Genomic DNA, 23,372 nt, shown 5'->3' with positions numbered 1-23,372 from the left:
AGAAATATCATCTGAGTATTTACTTATACATGTTCTGGGCCGCTCGCTCGCCCAATAAGTGCCTGACAAGCGCGCGCCAAATTTGATCGAGCTGAATGCGGAAACGTAAATTCATCAGCATTCTAATCAAGGAATGTCATCTTGATGGTGATATCGTATAGTTAAAAAGTCTAAGTCTTTTGTTATCGTCCCTATTCACCTAGTACTGGATGTAAGATGTGCTACACAATGCAGTCGATGATGCACAAACTGTGGTAAATGTGGGGGCGGGGCAGATGCTGATTCTCAAAGTTTCGAATGTTAAAATAAACAAACCACAAATTCATTCAGGAATTGTCATAAGCAATTTTTTCATGTTAAAACGAAGAACTTTTCCCAGGCGTGCATTTAATGGTCGAATTAGACAAATGGTGTATCATAAAAAAAGCATATTAATTAATTGATATATATTATATCTACAAGTATTTTTATATATATATTGTACTTCGATCGTTTGCTCCCGTTTTCCTCAGCATATTTCTTTTTAACTTAATTCTGAAAAACACTACCATTTTTAAATATGTTTAATTTTCTACAGCCTCTCTATAGTTTGATCCAGTTTGTTTTTCCTGGCTCGATCTTGATAAAAAGCACAATGAAGAAAACCTGCAAACTGTAATTAATTATATTGACTCGTATGTGTGGTACACACAGATAGATATCTTTCCCATAAACAGCTGAGTTACTTATATACAATAAAATAATCCGTACAGAAATATACAGATTGGACAATGTATATACATCATTGTCAAAGGGTGTATGGAATGAATAAATGTTGTACCTTTAATGATCAAAAGGAAAAACATATCCACAGGAATACATCTTGTACCATATGTCATTAAAGCAATGTTTTGTAAACTTTTTTTCTCTGTGTTTGCACCAATAAATGCAACAAAGTACTGTTTGTTTTACTGCACCAGTGTAGTTGTACAACAGGCCATGCTTCAGATCTATTAAGTTATACATCCATAATGGAAATAATTGTGTACATAAGTGGAAGACTGATAAGCTCTACAGTAATAAATAGCATAAACACTGGCATGAAGATATCAAGCAAAAGCAAGATGCACAAGTCAAAATGAATGGAAGCAAATTACATTCACTACTCTAAAAAATTTCTTCATATAATTAAATGTGTTACGAAAAAATATATATTTGTACACGTGTGTATATATATTTTAGTTTAAGCTAGTTTTGTTTACTCACCCTTGAAAAAAAAAGACCTGATCACATATCACAGATCGAGCTGTGACTGCTAAATGATTTCTCTACAAATGGGAGACTTTTGCCTCTGGGGAACTAATGGTCACATGGGTGACAGTTACAACCTATACTTACCAGGTACCACCTAAACATAGCCTTGAAGAGAAACATTTGTACAAAGTTCCCACGCCAGTCACTTAAAATCCCCACATAAAACCCTATCAGCCCCCAACCTTGTCCTCCGAACTAAAGGTAAGATGCAAAACAATTTAACGTACAAGGAACAATTTAATAATAGGATTTGTAAAAAAAAAAAAAAAAAACCTTTACGATCTGTACCATTTTTGGTAGTGAATGTGTTCTTCTGGGCCGTTCCAAGAATTCTCTTCATGTGTGTGCAACTGGTCAAGTGCTCCCACGCACATACTCGAACCATTCCGTGCTTAGGGACAGGCAGACGAGGCATCTGCTTAGAGACAGCCCCGCGCTTTTGATAGTCAGACCAGTGATAATGGAATGGACAACAAATGAGCAGATGGTGGAGATCCCTTTCTGACTTTATTTTGTAAAGTGAAGCTGTTTCAATTCGCTCACAATAAAACTTTAAAACCAGCCTTTCTTTTGAAGCCAGCCGCCCCCGATGCTCTTTAACGACTCAATCAGACATGTCAGATGTGATTTTGTCATCTTTGTACTTTGTGTTAGAATGTTACTGACAACTGGTTTCTAATGCTGTTGTACTTAATAAATTGAATTTAAATCAAATTAACCTAGGCTGAAAAGAAAAAAAAAAGTGCACTTAAAATTTAGGCAGACTGGCTGGTCCAAAGACGTCCATGCGCCCATAGTTTGCCCACCCCTACACTAAAAAGACTAAACACTCAGCGCAATAAACTCGAAGCTATTGTGTCCACGCTCAGTGCACGTGGCCGTCAGAGTTTATGCGCAACTGGTCCTCCGCGGATTTAACTATTAAAAAACACGTAATGGTCAGTGTTCATCCAGAGTTGGTCCTTCTGTTGGGGCGATAGAGGACAGCGTGGGTATTCCCTGAGATGTGTCTCACCCCGCGCTACGTCGACCGCGGTGGTCCTCGACGTAACGCCAGATCCTCGCCAGCATCTGCTTATCCGTTCGGATGCGCGCTAGCACGAACCTCATATACTGTACACAAGTGCGACACTGACGCTACAGCTGTTAGCTATCTTACAAAGAGATATTCCCCCAGGGACTGTAGAGTGGTTTGCTCTTCTGTTGATAAACACCTCATCCGGTGAGACTAATCTCTCTTCAACCTGTGCCACCGCTGTTTGTTAAAAGCCACTCAACCGTGCGCTCTCTACTGACCGACAGTACAGGTGTTAGCTAACCCTCTAAAGAGGTGCAACATATGGTCGGCTTCCTCTCCCATGTTCTCTGATGCACCTCACCGTGCACTTGTCGAACACAGCTGCTATTCTCCGCTTGGTTTCTACCGCTGTGTCCTCGACTGATAAATATAAAACCCTCGATCTGCTTTGATACGCCGGCGTCTGGCAACACAGGTCACTTCCTTCATCGCTCGGATTACCATGAGTAATCGGGTGACACAAATAGTCCCACCGCAGCAGGTGATTACGAAAGTGTCACCTCCTCGCCAAGCTGCACAACCACGGGAGTGCACAATCCAGGTCACCTGTTACCTGGGGTGGAGGTCTCTTTGACCGTCACGGTCGGTATACTAGACTCCATTTACAGGACCGTTTCACAGGAGTTGCTCTTCGTTCCTGTTCCCTTTCCTGACCCCTATGATGTTTTCAGATATTTTGACTTGACTCTGGCTCTCCACTCATTCTGCCGATACACTGCCCTGAGCGACTGACATGAGAGACCGGCAGCAACCTTCACGGTTCGGTGGCTTTTTCAACCGACCGCTGTCTCCTGTCTTTGAGGCAAACCCCAGCAGGGGCGGCCATAGAAATGTGTAAACTGTGCACCTGTAAATCACAGTTGAAGCCACACCAACATATATTGAATATAAAACAGAAGGTCGAAGGGGCCACCACTTCTTTCTCTGCTCAGGGCCGCCACGAGCTGACAGCCGACACTTGCTCTGACCACGGACATGCTCTGACTGTCATTGTCTTCTGCTTATAGCATCATACTTTTGACAGCTGCAACTTTCCCCTTTAGTTAATGTCTAAATTTAAACCATTCCGGAGAAATTTTCAAATTTTTGTGCTAGTCCCAAACCCATGACAACCCTAAACTATAAAATACATTTTTCATTGCAGTAACAATCTGAACGGATTAGTTACATACTAATTGTAGGTAAAGCAATAAGCAACACTAGAAAACTTGTGTATAATAAACAAATAACTAATTTTTAACAAAAACATAGTATCTACACCCAATCCTCCTCTCCCACTGGCGGTCACCATTTCTTTGATGACTCTTTTCGCGTCGCGACCCGTATCGTCACTAAACATCTTCTGCGCCTCGATCGTCACCTTTATAAGATTTAAGAAAATTTATGTTTTTAAATTATTGGTACTACAAAAATAAATAAACATAACCACGCACTCGAAAAAGTTCAGCCACCATCTTACGAAGTAAAAACGTTTGCCATTGGCAATGCCCTTAAACAAATTTCACAACGGGCGTAGACACGAGATTTTCTCTTACTTTTTTTTTTAAAAAAAGTCTTTGCCTTCATTCATTCTTTAGCCATATATTCTTATTCAATGTATATGCATATGTTCTGGATGTACTGCTATCATTAAGCAGGTGTCACTAACCGGGTAGCGGTCCGGTGGCGCACGGTTAGCGCCTGTCACCAATACAGTGAAGGCTGGCTGTCCAGAGTTCATTTCTCGTCTCGGGCACGCTGTTCTTTCTCTGTACGAGGCATCTGTTTACATGACTGTCTGCCTTGCCGTAATATAGCCTCAGTTGCTGGCACGGCGTAAAACACAAATCCCTACCCCCCTCACTAACCGGGTATTCATTTAGCTTCGGCCTGGGTCGATTCGACTTTCGGTGTTAGGACTCGGTCTTGCGTGGAAAGTATGGACATGGCTGGGTTGATTCGACTCAGGTGAGAGGTTGACATGGCTGGGTCGATTCGACTCAAGCGAGAGGATGGTATGGTTTTGGATTGAAATTAATACCTTGTATCCGCATTTTTCTATTTGTTTACCAGCGCACATCAGTCGACTGTGCTTCATTAATGACCTTTCACAGAAGTGGCGTGTTTATATATATATTTTTTTAAATACTTGTGTCTGACTTTTATTATTGCAGAAATAATGTTTTAAAAAAATTCCTTATCAAAATAAACACAGGTGCTTTTTCCTTGTGTATTTATGAGGTTTACTCGTGACGATCTGAAACTTCAAAAGGTTTTATGTTAGCACGAATGACGTGCCCCAGCTTTGAGCAAAACAAGACAGTACAGGCATCTAACACCTTTTTTCTAAAACAGTATTATGTACAGAAGTTTCACAGAACGATCCGATTAAAATAACCGATCATCTTTTTCTCTGATGATTAAAGAGAGCGAGAAAGAGCAACAAGAAGAGAAAACAGTTTGAAACTGTAAGCGGTTTAACTTGGGATTCTTTTTCTTCTGTTTCAAACACCTTCTCCCTCTCCTCATGAATTATGTAATAGTACAAGAAACTTAGTTAAACACACGGGAAATGTAGAATGTAAGTACTGTCATACACTGTGGGGGAGGGTGGGCTCAAAGTCAGATTGTATTATCATTGCTAGCAATTTCGTGTAAGTGTTCGCGTACAAGTCGGCGTTGGTGGTGGAGGCATCGAGGGTATAATCACCCCCAGGGCAGCGGCTTGGTTACTACGTCTCTGTCCATTATACATACCCATTCCCCAACGCATCCATAATTTGATACACTTTTTCGCAGCTCTTGGCGCACACACCATCTTTGGTGAAGATTTATAACTTTCTGGGTCGACAGTCATGTCATCTTGTTCTGAAGCGCTAAGAACACGCTCCTTAAGAGTGTGAGTATGCACTTTACAAATTTTGCATTTTTTATTATTTTTTTTTTTTTCGAAGTGTGTGTCTTGCTTCAGTCATCACACTGATCCCGTCGGTCAGGGTAGGTAGCTCTGCTTGAAGTGTACCTGCAATAGACTGACACGTGAACAAGTCGATAGCTGCAGAAAACTATGACAACCGCTTACTCAAACTTACTCGTTAATCCGATACAAGTCCCATATTCGCAAATTTTAAACAATTTCTTGTACTGAGCGTGGATAATATCCTTGACATAATGTACCCAAAATAATATTGTCGTTCATCATAAAGCTGTCGCCTAGCGGGGACAAAGAGTACCACTCAAAAGCCATGTTTGTTTGAACAGCTTGAGTTGGTAATCACCACGATGATAAAAGCTTGTTCATTGGTACTCGGGGTAGTGAACATCAAACTTCTGGCTGGTTTTCTGTCTGCGTCGTGCTAGTTTGAGTGTGATCTTTTTGTTGTACAATACGAGTTTATCTTTGACACTGCGGGGTGTAGATGACGAAAAGGAGAGCGTAATTCGTCAGCTGTTTGGAAAGAATGGCTGGTCATATGATGATTAGCAATTCCCACTTCAAACTTCTAGAAAACATAATTCTAGAAAACATAACACGAGCCCTGATGCGGATGACCTCTACGGAACCACTTGCATCCGCATCAGGGCTCGTGCTAACCCTCATCATTAATATACGATCAGTTTGCCAATGAACTGAAATGATTGACACCTTTGGCAAATAATTAGGCCGTGGGTTACAACTTACAATTAACCCCTTAAATATACCTCCACGTACTTCTCTCTATTCCTCTGTTGCATCGTTGTTAACCTTTCTCCCGAGACCTCATTAACATGCTTGTCCTATCATTAAAGGGATCACATCTTTCTGTACCTGCGACGATCCTGCCATACGACAAACCCATTTCGACGTTTGTGGGCGTTTCACTCCGCAGTGAGCTCGCCTCAAATGCATTCTACAATTTCAGTTGTTGATATGCTACTCTAGTAGGTACCAGCAAGGGTGAGAAAGTCAGATGAATCGTTTACTACTAATACATTTCGCTTTCTGAAAGTGTGCTAAGAACGAGGAACCTTACTAATGACACCGGCGATTATCATTAAAATAAAACTTCCATAATCTCGGCGGCTAAAGGGAGGTAACTCGCAACTTGAAGGATAACTCTTCCAACGCAGTATTTACCGTCAAGAGAAGCCGCTCAAATAAGTTTTGTTCTTATAGAGTTTATTACGGATTCTTGCTCTGTATATTTGCGTTATGAAGATATTATTGAAACATGTAAAAATGGACATTTCAGTGATTTGAGGAACGGATGAAGATGAGGGAAATCAGCGGCCATTTTAGATAATTTATTTATGTGATTGATCGGGTAAGCTTGCATCTCTGCTCACCATACGAGACCCAGCCAGTCATTTTACGGTTCACAAGGAACACATGATAATTTAAATCACCCAGAAAGAAAGACTTTATCTTAATTGCATAAAAAAATTTTATTGACGATGAAAACAAAAAATTAGAAAATCATGAAAGGGGCAACAGTGAATTGTCTCATGAGAATAGATGCTTGTAAACAACTAAATGTCAATCATTCATCCCTATCACCCGATGCAAGCTCAACTTATCCTGTGCTGCTTCCCGTTAGCAGAGAAACGGAAAGCGTGCAACGTTTCAATTCCTGCATCTTCGTCTAATTCCCGCTTCCTTTGCTAAGGCTGCTGAGAACTTGTTGCACTCAAATCATTGGTCTGGTCACAGACACTTGTGGCAATTTGTGACAACTGTTAGAGGATTTATTTCGAAAGCCTGAATGAATGTCTTTATCTGCAGTGGTATTCATCAGACAGAATATCGTCTCCTGCACGCAAAAAAATTTGTGGGGTCTGTGTTCAGGGAAGATGGTAGAGAGAATTTGAAGAAAGTGACTTGGAAGTGTTCACAATGGAATCAAGTGTTAGTTCAATATCTCCCATGACTTCTCCCATGGAGCAGACAGAGGAATCAAAGACATTGGTTGATCCAAAGGTGAGAATGTAATTGCTTAAGTTTTTGAGTTGTTAACACTGTCTTTGTAACGCTAGCAGACACATTTAAAGAAAATGCTTAGAGTGTTTTTTTCGTAGATTTTGCTCTTAGAACACGCACATATACTTATGAATAAATGTATGAACAAGAGCAACAGAGAGAGAATATGAGTGGACTCAACTTTTCAAAGTGAAAATGAATATTTGTCTGCCCTAAATTTAGTACTTGGCTTTGAGTTAGGTCAAGACAATTGCCATATAAAGGTAGATGCTTACAGCTGGTTTAAGTAGGACTAACAAAGTTAGCATCTGGTTCGAGATCCATTGACATCATAACATCAGAGCCCTTGAGCTTCCTAGTTTTCCTGCTAAAGCATTGTTGTTGTTGCAATGATTCTTTTTCAGAAGATCTTGTCTTTTTATTTTACAGAGATGTCAATCTGTCTGACACTACAGGAATCTATAGTAATACTTTAATAATGTAACATTTTGTAGAACTAGAAGTTGTTGGTTCTGCGTGATCTAGTGGGAAAATATAAGAGGGGAGAAAGAAAGAGCAAGAAAATTGTTCTGTATACTTGGTTATCGGGCATTTAGTATTTTACTGTGTAATGCTGTTGTTGAGATTAATAGAAAAATAATTAAACAAGCAGAAGGAGTAAGAAAGTGTTTCTTTGGGTTAGATTTTTTTATCTTGAGTTTTCAGTTCAGAGTATCTAATGAACATGACCCAATGTGAGATGCCATTAATGGCACCTAATGAACATGGTATAAAAATTAACTGATAATTATGATGTCATTTTAGTACATCTCATGCAAATAACATGATGAGAAAGGTCATGCTATGATATCTAACAAACGTAAGCTGAGGGAAATTTCATTTTGTAACACCTAAGAAACATGAGCAATCATTGGATGTCATTTTCTGACACCTAGTGCAAAGAATCTAATTTATTTTAAGATCTCCAGTAAGTTATCAAGTAAACTGAAGTAAGATGTGATTTTATTTAAGTTAATTTTAGTGATTTTATTTTAAGTGAGCTGGTGATGGCATCTCATCAACCACGCATATTTACTTGCTTTTCAACCATCTAGCTTTTACTCTCTTCTCACTATCCCTGCCATAATGTTTACCTTGCAGCAACAGTTAGATGCTTACATAGCATGGATCAACTCACAGTTGAAAAAGAAAACAGGAGTGCGGCCAATACAGGATCTGCGTAATGACATGAAAGATGGCATCAACTTTGTATACATCATAGAGATTGTGTGTAAGTTCTGGGGACACTTCTGTAGCATTGTGGACAAGCCAGTCTTTCTGTAGCATGTTTGGGATGTTTGTCTCATGAATATTTGTTTTCTTATTTTGGGTTTTTGTTTTTGTTTCTATTTTTAAGAGAAAGGGTTAGGGTTATGTTTATTATGAGACTTTTGGTGATAAAATTTTGTAAGAGTTATGTATGTTTAATTCAGAATATGAAACAAAATCTGTCTTCACTCTTCTAAGGACCATGCTCTTAGTGCTTAAGAACAAGAACGAAACATGGACAGCATACGAGGGAGAAGAAAACATAACATATAAACTATAAAAGAATCAACAACCGTACTAAATGAAGGATAAAATCAAATACAGAAAACACAAAGAGGAACCAAAGAACAAGAACATGAGCTGAGATTAACATGATATTGCTAAAGGAATGGCATGAAAAAGGACTAGCATTATGGGAAAGGTTGTTAGCAGTAATATATGTATGGAAGAGATGTGTTTTCAGTGCATAAAGGATTCAATAGTGGGTAGGTGGTGGATATGGAAAGGGAGAGAAATGCAGCTAAAGTTAAATTAGAATGGTTAATCTCTGTACTAATAGACGCCACAAGACTACACAAGCTTTACTGTTGTTGTTATGCATTACTAATTAACAAGTAAAAGCTCTTCTTATTTGAAAGACAACAGTTGTGAGTTAGGCATCTGAAGTATTAGGCCATGAGTTTCAGTTTGGCTATTCTTTGTCATTTGTGGCATTCACTGTCTTTAGTTGTTGTACAGTTTCCTTCATTCATGTTTTTCATGTACTTGACTAATATTTTGCTAAAAGTCCTATATACATTTTATTATTAGTGAACTTTATAGACAGTTTTACTTTTCATAAACATTGGAATGTTCAATTTTTGGCATTTTCTACCACCCAATCTTACTAAGCAGTTCAGCTTAACACATTATGAGGTTTTTAACAGTGAAAGTGGGTCAAATTTGCTTGGGAAGTTGTTGATCAAGCCAGCCATTTATTTGCTCATTTAATATTTGTGTTTTGTATTTGTTTTTATTTATGAAAAAGCTTTTACTTTTGTAGAGGATAATATTAATAATCTGTAATTGCCACATAACTGCTGACTTGTATTTTCATGTAGCAGGAGAACGTATACCTGGAATACATCTTATGCCAACAACTTACGCAGAAATGATTGAAAATGTGGAGAAAGTCCTGCAGTTTATGGGACGAGAGCACATTAAAATGCATCGCATCAGTGCCAGAGGTGTGCTTTTCTTGATCCTAGCATTTCATTACATGCTTTAGGAATAGTTTTTGACTTAAACTAAACATTTGCAGTGTGAAATCCTTGAAGTTGAATGATGTGCCATGGCCATGTTGATGTTTTTTCCCGTACAGTGTGTGTGTATGATGTAGTGTTCATATACAATAATATATGCGTGAGCCTTCGTAGGTGTATTTGTATAGCTTTTTAGTTGCACTTTTTTGGTTGTTTTTTTTTTTTATGTGTAGAAGTCAGTTAAATTTTTCTTTAGTTTTACATCTCATCTAGACTGTATACAGGGTTGTGAATGAGTTATTTTACTGAGGCCATATTTGTAAGCTGAAACAGATATATATAGTCCATCTTTAGCTTCAGTTACTCATATATTTTATCTTTCTGTGCACATAAAACATTTTAGAAACAATTCCAAATACCATAAAACATTATAAACACAATAAAAATAGTTTAACAACTCTCTTGTTCATTATTATGACTTATTGTAACTTGGACTTCTAAATTAATAGGCCATGTGGCAGCTCATTTGTGAGAGTGGATTTTTCTAACTTGGCATTTGTTAGCCTTTATTCTGACCAATACACGGTCATAAAAAAGAATTTTTTTTTTCAGTAATAGAAGCACATTGAATCTAGAGTTTTTATTGTGTAGTATTGATCATTGTTACTCCTATAGAGTCGATAGCTGGTGTCAGCTTGTTTTTGCTTTTTAAAAAAAAAGTTTCTTTCTGCACCAGATATTGTAGACGGGAATCTCAAAGCAGTGATGCGACTAATTCTGGCGCTAGCAGCTCACTATAAACCAATGAGTGTCCGCCATTCAGTTCACACACGCTCCACAATGAAGAGTCAGTCTCTGATGGGTATAGCTCAGGTGTGTGAGGATCATTGAGTGTCATGTGTAAACAAGGCCATTTAAACAGCATTTCTTGCATTGAAACAACCCCATGCCTAGTATATTGTATGTGTTTATAAGTATGCATGTGTAAGTGTATGTGTGGGTTCATGCACAAATGCATGCTTGACAGAAAAAGAGTTGAGAGACTTTGTCAACTATGCCATCACATGGTGGACTGTCAAATGTTATTGGCGCAAAAATTAAAAAAAAATTAACATCTACATTTAAATCTATAAAAAGTTTGTATTGGAAGTTCAGAAATGTTGCATTCTGTTGGGGTAAGCTGTAAAAATGGAAGTTTATTTTGAAAAACTCAGAGAAATTGTTTATGCGAATACTTAATGCAACTCACATCCAAATTATTGTAAATTTTAAAATAGAAAATGAAGAAAAACAACATCTTTTCTTCTGCTAGCTATAGAATAGTAACTGCCGTTATTTAAGTAAGTTAAAGACAGGTCTTGTTTCTCAGGGTGCATCTGCAGCTTTGACAGAGGCACGACGCAATGTTAAGAGAGCAGGGAGACGACACGCTCGGTCGTGGTATGACAGCAGGTACAATATATATTTTGCTGTTGATCACCATTTGTTACCAGGTCCTTAGAAAATGTGGCCTTTATTTTTCTACTGCAGTTCCACATTAAAGAAATGTATGTTAAAATGTGCATGCACAGGCAGTTTAGAAACCTTTTTTGTAGGCCGCATGAGACCCCTGATCTAGAGTGAAGATAAACCACTAATGTGAAGTCATTACACTCAATTCTTTAACAGTTGAACATGGTTAAAAATTACACGACATTTTCACTAGTTAGGCTATGCAAAACTTGTTTCAGAACACCTTCGTTGCGTTAAAAATCAAGAAATTTAGTTTCATTGTTTGTGCTGTTTTATCATTAAATGAAACCTATTTGCTCATAAAATGAACATTATTATTTATCATTAACATTAATGATTCAGTAATTACTGTTTAGAAACAGATGGATAGCCTTTTTCTTTCTTTCTTTTTAAACCTTGGTTTGTTGACAACATGCATGTTGCTCCAATTACACAGGCACAACGAGAGCAGTTCAGAGCCGTGCAGTGACTCAGATCAGAATTATCTGCGTGCCGAGCCCCGCTTTCAACCTGGCAGTTTTGAGCGGAGAGAACTAGAAGGTGCTAGTGCAGGCAGCAGCCCCATCTCCAGCTGCCTTGCTAGTCCCCGTACCAGTCTTCATCTTCCTGATGAGGATTTCTCTTTGGTGGAGCAATACAGATCCTCAGACAGCATGACTGGTATGTCTTGGGCAGTTGTTATAATATGGTAGATATCATAGCATTCTTTTCTCTAGAGGTTATGATAGTTGTGGAAAACTGTTTGCTGTATGTTTATTATTTTGTACTCTTTGTAATCAAAACAGCACATAGCACAATAATTGGGACAGGTTGTGGTATTAGTCCACTCATCTACTTAGCCTCCCACCCACTTCTCTCCTGTAAACAGCTTTATGTATTGTAGTTGGAGAATAATTTTTGTGGTCTTTTATTATCAAGACATGCTCATTTATAAGTCAGAATAATTAATCGTTTGTTCATTTTTTTTAATATTTTTTTTTAGGAGGGTCAGTCTGTTTGATAGGGAGTGATTTTTTTATTTATCCCTATTTCATAGTCTGTGGATAATTAGCTATGTGAGAGAGAGAGAGTGTTTTGCTAATACTTCATTTATAATAGCATGATTTTCATTGATCGGTAGTGCACTGTATAGAAGTGTGAGGCATTCTTCAATGGAAATTTTAGTGCAGCTGTTTTGCATGTGCTATTGACAGCATCACAAGAAAGCAAAGTGCAAAGCACCTGTGTGGGATGTGCCAGTGGTGCAATGGGGGCAGCTGATGTTGAGATGCTGCATGAAGTAAAACAACAGCTGATGCAGCTGCAGGATTTGGTGAGTATGTTGAGGTACAGAGACCAGCCATTTACTTGTTACCAAACCTGTATACTGAATACTTTGGTATTTAAAAAAAAAAAAAAATTCAGTTATGCAGGTGCCAATACATTAAAATCTATTTACAGAAACAATGCATTTACAGAAAATTATCCATAATCCTCATACAAGGGGCTTGGCGTCCAAACTTTGAATATTATTGATACTTTTGGTGGTATGATTCTTGCTGTACAAAAGTTTCTGAAGTCATTTCTTCTATATGAAATTGATTTCTTGATTTATTTATTTTGCAGATCCTGACTAACTGTATTCCTGAAGGTTCTGGAACTATTCAAGACGTAGAACAATTGACAGCAGAAAACTTTGTAAGAATGTTTATATGTCAGTTTATCTGCAACATCGGAGATAGAAAGACTTTATCAATACTTCCATAATTGCATTGATTTTTTTTTTTTATAAGGTGAATAATATCAGAAATTGTAAATTACTGGTGTAATTTATTACCATATTCAGGCCACAAAGTACAGAAATTAAGTATTATTAATTAATCAATTAATATATTAATGCCAATATTGAACAAAAGTTCATTATATCTGAAGATATAATGATGTGATGCAATTACTTTCTAAATTTGTTCAGTTTACAACTCCTTGCCACTGTTTGATTGCAGGTGATTTTGAAAAGCCAGCTGCAGCATGTAACACTAGTGTCTGAATCATTGCGAGAAGAGATGTCACGGATGAAGAATGAAAACCTGCAGCTACAAGGCACAAGGGTAAACTAAATAACACCATTCTTTCAAGCTACAACTGGATTAAGAAATTTTAAATGGTATAAATCAGTCTATTGTATTATTTCTTCGAACTGAAAGAGATGTTTTGCCTAGCTAGAGGGTTTTCCCTGTTAGCAGCTTGACTGAGCCATGAATCCAAGATCTGCTCCAAAGTTGAATGCACACAATACAGGGCATCCCTGATGAAGCTGCACTTCTCATAATAGTGAAATTACTGACAGGACCCTTTTTGTTAGCTTTAGCATTTTCAATCTTTTTTTTTCTCTATTGTGCTTTTGAAGTATACACAGTATGTTTGTCATAAAATGTTCAGGAATACTGTTTCAGGCAGGGCTGCAGCACCGGCTTGCAGAGCAGGACAGTCTTCTTTCACAGCTGAAGTCCGAAAAGTTGCACATAGAATTAGAGCTTCAAGCTAAAGTTGCAGAAAATGTGAGCTATTTGATGGAGTTGCATGTTTTAAAAAATTCAGGCAGAGAGTTACATTTTTTGCCTAACAGTAACCTAATGCGAAGGCTGTTGTTATAAGGATCCATAAAGCGTTTAACAGCTGCACCTCCCTTCTTCTTCAGGCCTTGCTAAATAAGTCTTATTTGAGTCAGTAGTTATTTGTTCCCTTCTCCTTAAGTACAAACATATTTAAAGTTTGAATTTTTATCTTTCTCTCTATTGAAGTCTCTTTGTTTTTACAAATCTTGTTGCCTAACAAGTTAACATTGTAGATGATGTCACAACAGGAGTCGCTCCGCAAACAACTGAGAGAGTGCAGCGAGCGAGTGGCAAGTGTCAAGGTAATTAGGAGTGTTCGCATATTGTATGATCATGAAGTTTGAGATCAGTTCCTGGTGTGTTTGAGTATCAGCTCAGTCAAAATGGATTTACAGTATAGACTGGTCATGCAGATACTTATTTCATTAGTCTTGGTACAGTAAAACCTCATTATTAGGATCTTCCTAATTATGACCCACTTTAAGTTGCAAGTCAGAAAAGTTTCACGGGCATATTTTGCTATAGAAATGTCATCTTAGTACAACTACCTCTCCAACCCAACTTACAACCAACCCTCTATAAATCTTCATTCAAGGGGAATAATGACAATTAGCTTGACCAAGCGAAAGCAAAGATGATAAAGAAAAGCATTATATGGTTTTAAGATCTTTATTTCAACATTTAAATAAATAGATGGTGAAAGGCATGGTTTCTGGAATGAAAGCAGAGGGGTTGATCTCCCTACTGTGATCCCTCTCAGTTTTCACCCGAGTCTCTAGAGGGAGGTTTTACTGTATATGACTGTCGTATAAACCTGAAGATAAAATTAATGTCTTTTTTGTTTGAGATCCTGTGTACAAGATAGGTTGTACATGAAAAGAGTATTAAACTGCATGCAGACATTTCATAACCCCTGTATATAAAAAGAGGATGTTATTGTCAATGTTAGGTAAACTGGGTAATTTCATAAGCCATGTCCTTGCCGGGACAAGCAAAAGCTTAGATCGCATGCTTTTAACATTGTGTGCAGGGGAAAGTTAGTCAGGAGGCAGAAAGACGAGAACAGACAATTTCCAATCTTCGTGTAAGTTGTATTTTTGGAATGCAGCTACTGATGGAGGTGGAACATTTTAGACAGCACAGTGATTAGTTCATACACTAGTCAGGGAGGGGAACTGTTCTTGGTGAAGCACTAGGTGCCGCTGTTGTTTAGCATCATCACTGTTGTCTTTGTTTATTTGTTTGCAAAATCATCATTTCAAAGACATTGATATATTCTACACAGTAGATAGCTGAGTTAGTATGAGCGCTGAGCTTGTGAGTCGCTCAGGTAGCATAGTCTGTACCATAACAGCTGAAGCCAGTTTTTTTCTTTGCCTGACTACAGCAAGAGCTGATGCGCCGTGACCAGCGAATAGACCAGCTGCAGCATCAACTGAAGCAGGAGAAGGTCCTTCGACAGGAGCTACAAGATCTCCATGCACGTCTACTTGCCGTTGGGCAGACAGGGGTAATCTGGCTCTAAACCTCTGGATACAAGGTGTAAAGCTATGTCAACTTAAATTGCTGTGGCATGAGTCAAACTGCATCATACTTCATCTAAAATCAATCCATGAAGGGATCTAACTCCACAGTTTTGAAGCTTTTTCGAGTGAATAGCCTCTTTTAACCAACAAGAAATGGGGGATGAAGATGAAGATGCATAAACTGACATGAAAATATTAAGTGACTGTCAAGACCAGCCTGGTGCATCTTTGGTAAATAACCACAAAATAAATGTCGCAAGAGATGTTTCTGACCCTGCAGATGGTGATTTTCACCATGACTAGTGCAAAAATCTTCAGGATTTTCCACCTCCACTAAACATCATCACCACACCTTGCAATAATATTTTTTTGTGTAATCCCAGGAACCGAAATATCCAAATGAACATTAATACATCTCATTTCATTTTATGATTTAAAAGTAAGTTCTGTATCAAGAGAGTTTCAGGCAGGAGAAGTTGATTTTAGCATATTTTTAACTTCATATTTTTGCTTTGTTTGATTATCATATGTCATTAATTTTTTTATCATTTTTGCAAAATGAGATAATTGAGCAATATTATGGATGCCATATTTCAGTCATTGGTATCGAAATGACATGTCCAGAGAGTTTAATACCACTTTTTTGGCAAGATTTTGCTGCTTTAAAATCAGAAGTGCCTCATTGTGTGGCCAGATATTCTTGACGGGAGATGTTTATGTGTTTCTGGGGATTTTTTACTTTTGTTTCCAATTACTTCAGGCAACTTTATCAGCTAAAGTGGCCCGCCAGGACCAGCGCATGGCAGAGTTTGAAGGGCAGATGAAACAGGCGACGGTAATCTTGTGGCAAATTTGCAGCAGGTTAGTATCTATTGTAAGTAAATATATAACCCATGTCCATCGTGGTACCTGATATAAATATGTCAAAGATTTGTTATGTGCTTAAATAATAATAATAAAATACATGATTTATATAACACATAACCACGCTTATGAAGGAGCTTGCCCTCAATGCTTAAGATGAGACATGGACAGAATACGATTGAAGGACGACAGGAGAAATAACTATGCAGACAAGTGTAATAGAGATGCTTGTGGAACAGATGTGTTTCCATAGCATGTTGCTAATGCTAATTTGGACTGGGATTTGCTGTGTGGTGTAGAAAGGTCATCTGGAGATGTCCATGCTACAGCAGTCACTAGAAAACATGATGAAAGTTGCCAGAACCCGCTCTCCTCCTCTGGACCAGCTGGAGCGCAGCATCATCAATATGCTTCAGAATGTGCAAGCTGCTCGACAGCTAGAACATCCAGAGTGCAGCATGGTAATGAGTAGTATTAATAGAATGCAGTGATGTTTATAGAGTACAGCATGCTAGTTAGTAATCTACATAGCTTGTTAGTAAAAGTCCTCCAGTCCGTGAATGAATAGTGTTCATAGAGAGCTTTATGCTAAGTAGTAGCATTCACAGAGTTCAGAATGCAATTAAGCAATGCTTTTCAAGTGCAGATGTGGTATTTGACAGGTAAAGGAGGGATTTCATTTTTTACTTCGAATGTTGACCTGCAGAAGCAGCTGTTTTCATTACATCTGTCAACCTGTGTCTCATACTCTACAACACACTGGCTTTTGTCAGTGATTTGTAAAAGGATTATCAGATTCTCTGTCAGTGTGTTAGAAGAGTGTCTGTAACTGAGGAGAGAGAAACATCTGTTGCAGTTTCTAGCATTGTGGTAAAAGGGGAGAGGATGTATTGGTATCGTAGACGTTTGTCAGTCTTTTGGTGTTGTGAAGGATGGTTTTTCAGTGTAAAGGCATAATACAAATGATTTTTTTAGACAACATTGACAAATTATTATTGTGATTTGCAATAGGATAGCATGCAGTCTCACCCAGGGAGTGGTCACAAAGGAGGACCGAGACTTCGACAGCAGTTTCTCAATGTACAGAGTAAAGGTAACAGTAGTATGTCATGTATCCTTTCCTAGAAGCCAGACTGGTAGATATTTTATACCACAACAAATTGTTCACTGTCATTACAAATTATTTTCAACTTCTACCATTTATGCTTGGCACCTGCAGACAATCTCTATGTATCCATTTCTTTTGGCTTTAGAACAGTGCGTTAAGTTTGTTTACTCATATTGAAGGCATCCTTGCCAGAATTGTTTTTCTTCATTCATTAAAGTTTAATTATTTTTAGCTTTTTGCTAAGACTTTGATCTGATCTTTTATTGGTTGGAAGATGTTATAATTACCAAGAATATGTTAGCATGTACACATGCTGTATACAGCCAGATGTTTTGTTAGGGATATTTAGGCTTGCTTGTGATGTCTGTACCAGTGGCCAGACAGCGTGGGGGTCAGTGTGGAGATGGAACACCATCCACTGCTGTCCTGTACTTCTCTGGTCACTCCCTGCATCCTTTCCATTGCCTGATGCCAGGCCGGTAAGTAGTCAGGAATAACCTCACAGGTTCACAGTATCTCTTGGTCTCTTATAAACTATCCACATGTTCTTTCTTTGCATGTAAGCAAACCTGTGGGGAGATAATCAGTATTTGTTTGGGCAGGCTGGGTGAGATCAGGCTGCGGGACTTCAAGAACTTGTTTGAAGATGCGGATCAGTACCGTTACTACTTCAAGGCTCTGGACCCTGAATATGGGACAGTGAAGGAAGAGGTTAGTGTCCAATCCCAGATATGTAGATGAATGGTTTGATGAACTGGATGAGTGGGGGGGACATTTTATGTGAGACCAGGCAGTATGGACATATCCTTCATCACACATGCACCTGGGTGTTTGATCATGTGTCATCTGTTGGCTATTTTTTTTTTTTTTAACATTTTTTTGTACATTGAATTAACCTCTACGTAGGGAAATGTGTTCTACAAATGATTAATACTGTACATGATTGAAAAGTAGCTGGCTTTGTAAACAGGTGCTGTGAAATTTGAAGCCAGGACAGTTTACCCTTACCCACTTAACTGTTGTGCCTCCAGACCTTCTATCTGATGTACTGATAAGCATGGCTAATGATATATAAATTTTCATAATAGTTCTATAATGGAATGCTGTAATAGCAGTAATATAAGTAATATTTTTGCTGTTGATGACACATAGTGACCTCTGAGGCTGACGATTAATTGTGTTGACTAGATGACAGCATAGGACCATGTGATGCTGATGATTGATTGTTTTGATTTCTTTAGCTTGTGAAGGATGAAGCTGTCGTACCAGGCTGGGAGGATAAGATAGTGGCGTGGGTGGAAAGTGAGCCAGGCACACAGTGCTGACAGAGATTATGTCTTGCCCAAGAAGGTACTCAGGATGCTGTGCTGCCTACAATCTGCTGATGCCCTTTAGAACCAGTCCATGTTGACTACATTAGCATGTGGCAACTGTCCTGAAATTGCATTCTGCTGATAATAAACCTACAACCAAAGTACAATGTGCTAACAAAAAGGAAGCTGTTTAAGATCATTAGCGATTGCACCCTAATGGATTTTATTCTCATCAGCAAACAGTTTGCAAAATCATGAGTGTATGTATTTGTGAATGTGTGTGTGTAAAACATTAGAAGATACCAATGACGACCTTAATATGGGTACTTTTTGTGCGAAGGGATTAGAAATGCCCATTATGACATTATTATGGGTACTTATGTATGTTTGTATTCCAGAATGAATCTGTTCCAGAGAGTTACAACTGATCTGCTTCTTCTTAGTCACTTTTTATTTTTCTTTTATCTGAGGAAACTGCAAGCTACAGGCATATGAGATATATATATATACACCTAATTCCCTTTATAGTTATATCTATAAAACATCCCTTTTTCTTGATGAATTTTGGGTAAGAGCTTAATGTGACTCGCTTATGAAACTGCTATCCAGTTGCAGTTGTACTAGAGGACTTGGCAGTGTCTGGGCATTGTTTTCTTTGTTTCTGTGGAGTGCTGACTGTGGGTCATGTGATCCACAATTAGTGTGGCAACAAGCAAGTCCATTTTTTTGTGTGTGCATGCACAATGGCTTCCTACCAGCATCAATCACATTCTAAATTTTTCAACAGAAATTGTAATTAAAAGTGAAGAATTTTATATTCTAAAACTTGTTTTATTTATTTTTGACAAAATTATATATCACAGTTGGATTGGTGCTTGATAAATTTACCATTGTACATAACACTACACGCAAGCAAACCCTTTGAGCTCTGTGTGTGAAATAGCAACACTGATTATGTCTGCCTTGATAAGTGCATGGTAGCAGGGGGGGAAATGGTTCTATAGCAGCAAGCATGAAGAAACATCCTACTGACAGACATCTCTTGACAAGCACATTTTGGTTTTGTTTTTTTTTCTCAGCCACTCAGTACTACCAGGATGCCTTTTTCACATTTCCACAATCTAGGATGTTGAACATATTTCTGAAGCTGCAAAGTGTTGCTACTTAAATTGGATTTGTTTTATTGAAAATGCTACTTACCATAATGCTACAGTAATATGGTGTGTATACTATTTAAAATTAAGACAAGCATACAGGCTTTTTACATTGTGCAGGATGTTTCTGTGATGTGACAATTCATGTACTTCGACACTCGCGAGTTCATGGAACCCATAAAACAGACTGTTGCCAGTCTACCTTCTGTCACGTAACAGGGTCTAGGCTGAATATATTGCTTGTTGTTCTGAAATATAGTGATCTGTTGTTTTAGAGATGTTGTAACCTGTTATCAGGTTTTGTGATCAGCTTTCCATGTGCATCCTCAACACAGTTTTCATTATTTTTGGTTCTCTTCAGCAACCTAGGACTGCTGAGAGTTTTATTTGTTGAAAGACTTTTTTTGGGCAAAGCCATAGTTTCATGAGAGAAGTGTACTGATGATAATTGCACATAAATCTGATTATTTTAATACCCGATGTGTATAATGTTGGCAGTCACTTCATGGTGTGGTTGTTCTCACATTCCATTTTCATGCACACTTGTTATATCCTCTTTGAATTGGAGTCCTGCCAGAAATGCCTTTTGTATGTTTTACCTCTTCTTATTAATGTATGTTGCTTGATGAAATTTGTTGTTTTTGGTGTACTGATGCTTTGAATGTGGTGCAAAACATTTTCAGACTTCTGAAATATCTATATCTGTTCAGGATAGCAGCCTAATGTAGAAAATTTAACTGAGTAGATGGTCACAATAGGTTTTCAGCAAATTGTATAACGCAAATTTGCTGTTGTGGATACTTAATTAACATGGTTCTGACAATTCTTTCAGTATGATGTTCATGCTTTCTTCATTTCAGGAAGTGCCTATGTTCTTTGCATTCTCCCTCTTTGGTGTGATGTGCCCATTCCATGGGCGACGTTAATATGCTATTTAAAGATGCTGGGGTTAGGTGAAGCAGCATATCTGAAAGCAGTGGTGATACTAGTATGCCAGCTTAACTCACCTGGACACTGGCACCTTACTGCTTAATTCTGACCACCATTGCTTTAACGTGATGTGACCAAAGGTTACATTAATCCAGTATATGCAAACAAGGCCCAATGTGTTAACTTTTGGGTGGGAGTTGATGCCACTTTTTCCCCTCTAAGTCATGGAGATTCACATGAGGTGATTGTGTTTGTGAAGTAGCTGCTTGTACAATCTTGCACGTGCAATGGATGTCATCCAAATCAGTTTCCTCAGGCTTTGACCATCTTACATGCAGGTTATGCCAAAACTGAAAATATTTTTTTGTGTTGATTATTGGATGTTGCAGTCAGAAAGTTGTCATTTTTTTCTGGTGAATGTATAAAAGTGGTAGTATCATATTGGTTTTTTTTTTTAAATAGCACAGTTTAAATGTGCTAGAATGCAGGTAAACTAGGTGTGTCATTTTGAAGGTAACCCTAACCATTACAGCAAACAGTTGGAAAAGAACTACTGCTAAGGGTTTTCATATTAACAGCACTTGCTTGTAAAGTGTGCTCCTTTGAGGGCTGTAGTAAACTTTTCTTTTACTGTAGCAACAATCAGTAGGATTAATGTATTGCAATAACCCAAGTCGACAGTCTACAGAACTACCAGAATACTCAAGAAAGAAAACAAGATAGTAGTAACATTTCAAACCTTTCACCAGTGATAATGCAGGTGACATTTTTGAGAGAAAAACTGCTGTAGTTGTATTTGACCCAGTTTTTGTGTTGGGAACTCAGGTTGAATGGACTTGAAGATTTGTAGAAAATTAGTTGTCTGCTGTGATCTCGGCTATCACTGCCACCCATATTTTAAAAGTGTGTGTCTATGCTTGTTTTTCTCTCCACGTTTTAAAAGTGTTTGTTTTTATCTCCATTTTGGCATGGTAATCTCAGTGAAGCATCCGTTTTCTGTTCTCAATGGTGATAGTAGCTTTTTTTAAGTTTGGTTTTAAACATTCCAAGAAAATTGCAGTGATTCTGTTATATAAATATCTACAGATATAACCATGCATCACAGTATTCCTTGATATCATTCCACATATTTCATGGATAGATTTGTGACCTTTTAGACCTGCCATATTCTTTTTTAAAAGTAAAATTTCCAAAATATTACACATGGAAAGCAAATTAACATGTGTATATGCAGGTATGAAAGAGAGAACAACCATGTGCAGCATTTCATTCGATGCCGAAACCTGTGTTTACCTCGTCAGTTTTGTAACACAGTAATGTTTTCAATGCAACACATCCATTTCAAGAATTCATACTTGAAGGATGGTGTGGAAGTCTGGAGCACCATTGTTTCAATAAAATTCATACATTTCACGTTACTGCTTATTTTATCAGTCATGTGTCGTACATATCATCACGACTATTCAGTAAGGCTTTGCAAACATCACTTCTAGTCGTCATCTGAAACAAAAGTAACAGAGTGAAGATATGATTGATAATGAGACTAAAAAAGTATTGTAAAATCAGTATTTACTGCATGTAAGCCTGAATATTAACACTGTTTAATGCGCATGCAAAAATGTGTTCTCACGATGTAGATGCCTTTAAGTTTTTTTTCTTTTCTTAGTGGTGCAGAAAGTTTTTGACTAGTGTGACACAAACCAGAGTAACACCCTTACGGTGGCATAGGTTTGACTGTCAAATGAAAAGTGTGTTTAAGAACTAGTCTCTGTTCACATGGTGACATCCAGTTTTCATTGCGATTTTTTTTTTCTCATTCAAAGCAGCCTAGGAAGTGTGGCATATGTGTAAACTGCTATTTATTTAAAGGTTTTGACTGCAATAAGGATGTTGGTCATCCTCAAAACTGGATTTTTGTTATATACCTTTGTGTCACACCATTTTTCAAGATGTGCTAGGACACTTGGGAACATGATTTTTAAGATTTGGGGATAGGTTTTCACCAGTTGATTATGGGATATTACAGGCTTCCAGTGCAACCCTACAATAAAAATAAATGTGATCGTTTGTTAATGCTGGCTGGTTAAAATAATGGTCTTTTTGTCTTTTATGTGAATTAACTACAGTTTAACTAATGTTCTTGCCTCTATATGTGGTCTTGTCATGGAGGATTGGTTTTTGTGTTTTGCTTGGAAACACCTTCGATTATTGATATTCATGTGTCCAAACTTTGGAGCCCCTTTGTTGGCTAATATGCTTACAAATAAAAATTAATTTACAAACACTGTGCAGTTAATATCTGTGTCAAAGAGTCACCGATGCACACTGCAAGCCATTTCTGACAGATCTTTTTATTTTAATTAATGCAAGGAATATGTACATCCATGAAAAAAGGAAAATCAAGGATGAGAAAAATGTTGCCAATCCAATCTTTAAAAAAATGTACAAAAATAACTGAGATAGAAAGTAGGGGCACACACATAATATACTAGTATCAAAACGAAGTGCTTGTATA

General features: G+C 37.8%; 1 protein-coding gene across 1 annotated transcript; it reads left to right on the top strand.

Annotated features, from left to right (window-relative positions):
- The first annotated feature begins 6,447 nt into the window (after positions 1 to 6,447).
- Positions 6,448 to 23,142, top strand: LOC112567534 (dixin-like). Its single transcript, XM_025244230.1, has 19 exons — positions 6,448 to 7,307; positions 8,448 to 8,577; positions 9,716 to 9,841; positions 10,593 to 10,729; positions 11,226 to 11,308; positions 11,805 to 12,028; positions 12,562 to 12,680; positions 12,974 to 13,045; positions 13,351 to 13,455; positions 13,801 to 13,905; positions 14,211 to 14,264; positions 14,993 to 15,046; positions 15,350 to 15,472; positions 16,249 to 16,362; positions 16,652 to 16,813; positions 17,364 to 17,445; positions 17,834 to 17,939; positions 18,063 to 18,171; positions 18,702 to 23,142. The coding sequence occupies exons 1-19, from the start codon at positions 7,224 to 7,226 to the stop codon at positions 18,783 to 18,785; spliced, it is 2,073 nt and encodes a 690-aa protein (XP_025100015.1). The 5' UTR covers positions 6,448 to 7,223; the 3' UTR covers positions 18,786 to 23,142.
- The last annotated feature ends 230 nt before the right edge of the window (positions 23,143 to 23,372 follow it).

This window comes from Pomacea canaliculata, linkage group LG7, assembly GCF_003073045.1.
Source record: "Pomacea canaliculata isolate SZHN2017 linkage group LG7, ASM307304v1, whole genome shotgun sequence".
Lineage (NCBI taxonomy): Eukaryota > Metazoa > Mollusca > Gastropoda > Architaenioglossa > Ampullariidae > Pomacea > Pomacea canaliculata.
The sequence above is the reverse complement of the archived record's forward strand: the minus strand, read 5'-3'. Positions and strand labels throughout refer to the sequence as shown.

Excerpts from the sequence above, each read along its gene's own strand:
- LOC112567534 (XM_025244230.1), top strand. The coding sequence starts at position 7,224 with ATGGAATCAAGTGTTAGTTCAATATCTCCCATGACTTCTCCCATGGAG. Across the intron at positions 7,308-8,447 it reads AGACATTGGTTGATCCAAAG|CAACAGTTAGATGCTTACAT; the intron begins GTGAGAATGTAA and ends TTTACCTTGCAG. Across the intron at positions 12,029-12,561 it reads ATCCTCAGACAGCATGACTG|CATCACAAGAAAGCAAAGTG; the intron begins GTATGTCTTGGG and ends TGCTATTGACAG.